The 7,799-nt window shown below is 49.2% G+C and overlaps 1 protein-coding gene across 1 annotated transcript in view; it reads right to left on the bottom strand.

Moving 5' to 3' along the window:
• The window catches only part of LOC144173288 (bone morphogenetic protein 1-like), a 93,446-nt gene that overhangs the window by 24,512 nt on the left and 61,135 nt on the right, over positions 1–7,799 (bottom strand). The window contains exons 8-9 of the mRNA XM_077701802.1: positions 5,252–5,521; positions 462–760 (exon numbers count right to left, since the gene is read on the bottom strand). Of these exons, the coding sequence (XP_077557928.1) occupies positions 462–760; positions 5,252–5,521 (569 nt within the window). The remainder of the gene's footprint in view (positions 1–461; positions 761–5,251; positions 5,522–7,799) is intronic.

Genomic DNA, 7,799 nt, shown 5'->3' with positions numbered 1-7,799 from the left:
AAGCCCTCGTGGTCGGACCCGTTTTCATTACCCTTTATATGCTCAAATTACCTTTTATTTATTTCGCATGAGCTATTCTGTTTCAATGGCAACAACTCACTAGTGGCTTACTACAGGTTTAAACATTGTGATTAACGAGGGTTCAAAGCTGGTTAGAAACTTCTTTCACGCAGCAACGATGAAGGCCAGTACACGGTAGTGAGTGTCGCCTTATCCCGGATCACTGTGTTTCACTTGAGCCCATGTGAACTTCTACAAATAAAAAAATACCTGGAGCTTTATTTTGCCTCTTGCATAACGAACCTTCCTGCGTGACGAAGTAGCTTATGAAGAACGCTCTTACGTTACCAAACGCCGGAGGGCGAATCGTTTTATGACGAAACGCCATCAATCAAACGGACCTGCAACACCAAAGCAGTTGCTGCGAAGTTCCTGTGCGTAAGGCGCACGTGATTTCTCACCTTTTCCATGTAAACGTCGCACGAGCGGCGTGTGATGTACGGCTCTCCCGTCGTGCTGCTAGAGCTGCCGCCCGATTCGAAGCCGTACGGAGTGGTCGTCCGGGAGGGCGTCGTCGTGGTGGTGCTTCCAACGACGCCCTGCGACTTGGCGTCGCTTTCCAGGGGCGATGGTGAAGGCGGTAGGGAAGTGCCCAGCGCGCACTTGATCTGCCGGGCGCGCGCCGAAAAGCCCCGACGAGTGCCCACCATATTGGAGCGGAAGTGCAGGGACATCTCGCGTCCAGGGAACGGGATCACGTCTGCAGCAGAGGCGACGCCATTGAGAGACGGACTTCGCCCGCGGGAGAATAGCAAACGTGATATGCCAGGAAATCGAAAGATCATCAATAATATTAAACAATATTATATTTGGTGCGCTCAACGGCACTCCGCTAGTAGCTTCCAACGCGCTGGAATTCGACTGAATCGGGGTAAGGGGGGTTACCTGCGGGCTCAAAAGGTTAGAGAACAGTTAAGTTGACTACGAACGTCAGTAAACGGGGATCCCTTAAACGGAAGAAATTTGTGGGGTTATTTCGTTCATTGATTACGCAAAATAAAAATAGTTCCGTTGAATATGGAACGAATGGATAAACGAAAACCCGAGCCAGTTGTGAGCGTTCAAGAGGTAGACTCAGTTCCGAGCGTTTCACTCTTTTTTTTTCAACTATCCGAAGGCCAGGAAATTTTTTTGCAGGCTATATAGCGGGAGGCCGTCACAAAAAAAAAAATGGTTGCAACACTGCAGTACTACGTGCCCCAGATTTGCGTTTCCGCTGCGATTTCGTTTCGCGGTGAACAATGAACTAGCCGGATGCTTAGTACGTTCAACTTTAAGGGTCACCATCTATTTCGCACTGTTAGTTTTCAGTGCTCGCAAAAAAAATTGGCTGACGATTACGACACTCCGTAATGCGAAATTCGAGCGCAGCTGTTTAGCTGGTCGGTCTTAGCAAAGTATGTTGAGGCAAGGAATTTCCGACAGATATATATATGTATGTTTACGGACCACTTTTATTCTTCACATATTACTCCTCTCATGCAGCGCTTTGTTTCCATACGCGGTATATGTACACGCGCTCGCCGAATGCCTATGTGATTACGTCATCGGCGAACACAGGACGGCGCGCGCTACTCTGGCGACATGTCGTAGCTGGTCTCCATCGCGGAGCACGTCTCACACGGCACCCGCGACACTCTGCTTTCCTCCTCACACTTCCGTCCCAGTCTCCTTCTTCGCTTCCCTCCCGCTATCTTTTCAGTTTCTTCCTTGTTCTCTCGGTTACATAGAGGGACGACGGCGATAGGGACGTCGTGAAACCTCAGCAGCGGCCGCATGAGAGCTGCGCTCTACCAAAAAATGCAATTACGAAATTTCGGCGGGTACTCCAAACGCTGCAGTTCCTTTAGGACGGTCCACAGTATTAATATTTCGAAATTAGCTCTCTTAGGCACTTACGCGACATTAAATGCAATATACACTATATGCTAATCCCCCCCCACACACACACACATACAAAAACGCAAAGTGATTTCGCAAACTGATTTTCTCAAATATACCACTATAGGTGGTATTCATTGAAAAGTTTCGCTGTTAGTTTCTTCGCTTGGAATTACTGGAAATGGCCACGAACATGGCCGATGCGCCACGGACATGGCGCGGCTTCTGCCACTGCGCCCGCACGCCAAAAAGAAAAAGTAGCAGATAACATCTACGCTTAGGTCCTCCGGTGTCGAGGGATCGTTTTGGAACGAAGTTGCTGCATTTATCATCAATGCTTTCCAAGTGCTAAAGTTCAGTGACGAGAGCTAGGCTAGGCGAAATTGTTTTAACAACCGCGGCATAGGAAACACGGAGTACGTCTAAGCTTGCGTAGCTAAATATGTGGGCGTGAATAGTTGCGGCTGCGCGGCGTTGGTCAGGTCGAGAGAGAAATACAGCTTCTAAGTTTAAAAGTGTTTATCGTGTGGCCTGACACAACGTTTTGGGTTCTTTATAACACAGAAGAGGGAGGGAGGGACAAAGTGAAACATACTTGTTCTGTAAGAGTTATTGAAAGTTCGAGAAAAGTTGATGAAGAGATGGTTGGTAAGGTGAAGCAGAATTCCATGGCCTCAGAATCAGCTCACGCTAATTTTCAGGTGACAAGATGGTCAAAGCAGCCCGTCATGGGTCGATATAGGTTGAATATGGGATGTTGGAGTTGTTCACCCCTGAGCACATCTTTAAACATGACCAGGTATCGCTGAAGATAGTGGGTTCTGCTGTATTTAAAATTAATGTCGGACATTTCCTACCAAACATCTTCGCAAATCTAGATTTGAGGATATATGTGTCGGTTTGCATCCTGAGTAGATTTTGCGATTCTTAAACAATGATATCACCGTGTGGCACGGGGGAGGATGACACTCCAAGGCGTAGGGTGAGGAAACGTTTTCCATATTTTTCGGGGAGGGGAGTGTGGTAGTCGTGGCCGACAGGGGCGCGATATGCGAGTTGGTGGACCCTGATCGGTTGCGTCGGTCCCTTCCAGACCCGTGTCCGTGAGTTAATTCAATGTGAACTCTTATGATTGTGGATTCTAGAATCTTTCTCAAGCGTCTAGGGTCTCTGTCTGTAATCAAGAGAATAATGGTCCATTGAGCGTGTGTAATGATGTTTAAGCATGCATTCGATAGTTTCGCTGGGGGAGGGGATCTCAAAGAGGATTCAATTCGCGTGTGTAGCAACGTAATGGAGGTACAGTAACTGCTACGATACTCGTTAACAATTGTTGCCTTCGCAATTTCGAACGTCCTGGCGTCCGTGTATACTTGTTTCTCCATGGTTTTGGAACCTGGCTTACCGCCTGTCCTCGCGTAGATTTGGATCTTTTTGTCAGTAGTAGGAGGGCTTTTATGGAAAGTCGCTGGATCGGTGACATATCTCTCATGGCGCCCAGCCTTCTTTATCTCGATGTGTGACTGCATTTTATAGGATGTCCGGCCCCCATTTTGTTTTCCCCGGACGCTCCTTTTGTGCTAGGAGGGTCTTATTTATTCAACGGTATTGTAAGACACAATTTAAATACCTTTGCGGTTATTGTGAAAATCCGGAGGCTGCCCTTTATGCTTACCTGATGATGTCCTTGTTCAGTAATGGTAAGTAGTGTACGATATCTGGATCATAACCAGTTCCTGCATTTTTTTCTGTCATTCATAGCCCTGCGTTTTCCAATGTGGGTCAAATATTTCGCGATTGTTAGATTCGCTTTGCCGCTTCTCTTAGGGCCAAGATTCTTACGTGAATTATTTTGGGGATCACATGCTGCACGATTGTTAGCGCCTTTCCTCGTTTGCCTGACCAGAGGTTGCAAAGGTGAGGCGACCGCAAAATGTTTTAAGCTATTTTAAGATTCCTGTAATTAGACGCCAGATACTCGCTTTCTTATTGTGGCGCAGTTCTTTTCTGGTCACAATGTAGGCTTTCCTTCGTTTTTGAGAGCCCGCCTGCTTAATCTAGGTAACAGAATGTCGGCGCCGGCATCAATTTAGGTCGCTGGAGAGGCGCTTTGGTGGTGCCGTACGTGGCGGAGACGCCACCATGTCTGCTTAGCATGCGGCTACACACAACGCGTAAAACCTACTTCAGTGCGTAGGCGCGGCGCCTGCTCAAATCGTGTATCTCTACTTCTGCCGTAGTATTTCTGATACCGGCGCACCTCGTATCTGGCTGCCTCAGTTGTTGGCACCGATGACGTACTTCCGTGGACGCTTGATGAGCACGGCTGATAGCGGACGGCTGGGAGGCACGGCAAAATCTCAAAATGAGCCCACTAACGCTAGCGCGTTAAAAACACAGACGGGCGTCGACTGCTCCGTTTCAATCCGATTCTCAACTGTGGTGTCAACAGAGGTGTTATTATTTGATGCGAAGCATCTCATGCTCGGGGCTGTGTCCCTCCCTCCCCCGTTGTCGTTGTCCGCCGTCCACACTCTACTGCGCATGCGCGTCTCTTCAGCCCCGTCAGCGTTTTGGCTGACGTCCACTATAAGAAGTAATAGTTAGGCGGCGCCCGGTTTCGATCCCACGACTCTCTTGCCGCAACGGGAGGTACGTGGCGCCCTTCCCACTGCGCTACAAACCGAGACGGGAGCATGTGCTACGAACGCGCCTTATGTCCTTCACTCCTCCAAACAACGTCAAGAAGCTACTGACACAACGAAGGCAAGCGAAGCTGAACGTGAACGGAAACGACGAACTGAAAACAAATTGGAACTTCAGTCGACCCCATGGCTGCTTCTCATACTACTCAGGGTTTCCCTACGGGAAGGTGGTGTAATTTTAATCGCACTCACATTGGACTCGAGGCATTACTTTGCGTTCGGTCGGGTAGAGTTTGCAACGTCCAACAGAAATCATCTGATTAACCCGGGCAACTACAGTCATCTCACGAAGCCCGACGTAACCAGTAACGGCGCACTCACATGGTTGCCTGCATGCGTGTCTCGCCAGCGAATACAAGCTATAGCCTTGTGCAGCGGGTCTTCATATAAAGCTGCACGTTTACGCCAATATAAACAGGCTTCAGGTATGTCAATTCGAGACTCGCCCATTCATGCTTGTCTGGGTGCTTGACAGCTCGGTCCCATTCCTCATTTCGCTAAAGCTTCCTTTCTAGTCAATTCGTGAGAGGAAAAGTTCGTGTGCGGGTGCGCAGCCGGTCTCCGAAAGAAGCGTGCGAGGGAATTGGGGGTAGGCAGCAGCTCACAGGCGTGGTCGGCCGGCAGGGAGCCGCAGTGCCGCTGTCCCCCGAACTCGAGGTAGTCGTACTGGCAGCCCGGCGACGACTCCACGTCGAAGGAAGCAAACACCAGCTCCAAATGGCAGAAGTCGTCACCGGCCTTGGTGACCGTGTACCGGCACAGCTGGTTGTCCAGGTAGTGCGACGGGTAGTTCGGGCTCTGCAGGTAGAACTCACGTTTCCGGTCGAACTGCCGATCGCACCGGAACGACTCCTTGGAAGGACCAGCAGGTAGGACTGCGGGAGAGGAATCACGCAGCTTCACCCACGGTTCTGGCAAGGAGTAACGCCCACTCGAAAGTTCGTTGGACGCACCCATGAAAATCATGGGTTAACCGAGCTCTGATGTCTCTTAAGGCTAGAGGACTTCTTTGATCAGGGGTTCTTTCCCAGGGAAGTCTAACAGGTGTAAAAGGCGGAAAAAAGTGCTGCCCGCTGCGCGGTAGCACCATGCATACCAAAAAACAGCGAGGTTCTCTATAAGAGGCTATGAAGTCAGCATATAACTTGCATTTATTCAAAAGATTTGGTATGCTATAGTACAAGCAGCGCTTGTCCGGCGGAATACGATGGTCTACTTATTCAGAAATGTACAATTAGAGCTCCATGTTCAATTTTCCCTCTGCATCGCACGTTTCGTGACGTCAGTAATGACGCACTTGAGGTAGATGCCCAAAAGGAACAGTTAGAATGTTGACTCGATGTTGCATCCAAACGCTGCAATCTAATAGGAAGCAGAACAGCGAATGACAGGAGGCCTAGCCAAAATGCGGCTGGTTACGATTGGCGGCTTTTCTACGTAGCGGATAGAAGAGGCTGGTAGAGCGGGTCTCACCTGTTCGCCAACGAAATCCCAGCTGCTCATACTCCCACCAAAAACGCGAAATTCATCCCCCCGAATATCCACATGCACATGCGAGGTGACCCCATCCCGAAGGTTGAAATAATCAAAATCTTGGGCTTAACCATTCAACATAACAGATCAAATACTCACTTCATACGCCACCTCGAACAACACGCCACACAAATGATAGGTTTAATTCGACGAGTCACCGATAGACACAGAGGCCTTTAGGGAAGCTGAAGGCCTCTGTCTCCTTCAAGCCTTTGTCCTTAGCAGGCTGACCTACTCCCTTCCATATCTAAACCCATCTAAAACAGAGCTTAATAGAGTCCACCTCATACTCAGAAAAGCCTATAAAGCAGCGCTACAATTGCCCCTCAGCACTTCCACTGCCAAATTCGAAGCTCTAGGTGTGCATAACACCGCGAAAGAACTCATTGAGGCTCAACTCGTCAATCAAATCACCAGACTCTCAAAAACTACTACTGGCGCTCATATTCTCCAGAGGTTACGAATCTCCCCTCTAGACCCCCCAGAAGACAAAACCACACTCCCTCACGACATCCCTTCTAATTTAATTATCAAGTCTATACCCAGAAACATGCACCCACAATTCAACACCAAAAGGCGTTCGCAACGCGCACAAGCATTGCACAAAAATACAGCGCAAACGTGACGTCCACTACGTCGACGCAGCCGAATATCGGTGGCATGGTGCCTTCTCAATAGTCTCCCATTGCCCTTCCAGTCAGGTCCAGCGCAACGTCCTGACCATTCGCACCACGAACCCACCCACTGCAGAAGAAGCGGAAGTAGCTTTAGCGCTAACGCAAAAGCCGACTCCCTCCACAGTCATCACCGATTCGAAAACGGCAGTTCAAAATTGCGCCTCTGGCTTTATTTCGCCTCATGCACTCAAAATTCTCCAACAAGCACCCCCAACATCCCCTGTACAAATCATCTGGGCTTAGGCGCACGCTGGCCTGGAGGGGAATAAAGTTGCCCACAGTATGGCTCGAAAACTCACCATCTGAGCCGAGCCTAGCTCGTTCCTCTACCATGGCGCCTTAGATACGCTAGAGAGCGGATGACCTCCTCCTCCTCCTCCTCCTCTTCTTCTTCTTCTTCTTCTTCTTCTTCTTCTTCTTCTTCTTCTTCTTCTTCTTCTTCTTGTTCCCCTTCCTCCTCCTCTTCCTCTTCTTCCTCCTTTCCTTCTTCTTCTTCTTCTTCTTCTTCTTCTTCTTCTTCTTCTTCTTCTTCTTCTTCCCGTTCTTCCTCCTCTTCCTCCTTTTCTTCTTCCTCCTCCTCTTCTTCTTGTTCTTCTTCTTCTTCTGCTTCTTCTTGTTATTCTTCTTCTTCTTCTTCTTCTACGTAGGGCGTAGCGCAGCGATGCTGCTTCGGTGCTCCGCTTATTTCTGAGCGCTCGTGTACAGGGCCATATTTTGTTAAGGACAATACGACGCATTCAAGCTGCACCCCCACTACGCAACTTCGAGGCGTTGTATTGTCCCTGATCAAGCGCTATGCTGCATGCTTTCTTCAGACTCCCGCCCAACCGCTGGAGTTCCGAACGAAGAAGAACATGCATTTTACACGCCCAATGTTCGAATTTCTTTTTCAAGCGAAGATTTACTACTTTCGTCCAGCGGTTTCGCCGCGGATGGGCAAATT

This window comes from Haemaphysalis longicornis, unplaced genomic scaffold, assembly GCF_048455015.1.
Source record: "Haemaphysalis longicornis isolate Haplotype H1 unplaced genomic scaffold, Haemaphysalis longicornis Haplotype H1 scaffold_1, whole genome shotgun sequence".
NCBI classification, from domain to species: domain Eukaryota; kingdom Metazoa; phylum Arthropoda; class Arachnida; order Ixodida; family Ixodidae; genus Haemaphysalis; species Haemaphysalis longicornis.
This window is presented reverse-complemented; position numbering and strand designations above follow the sequence as displayed.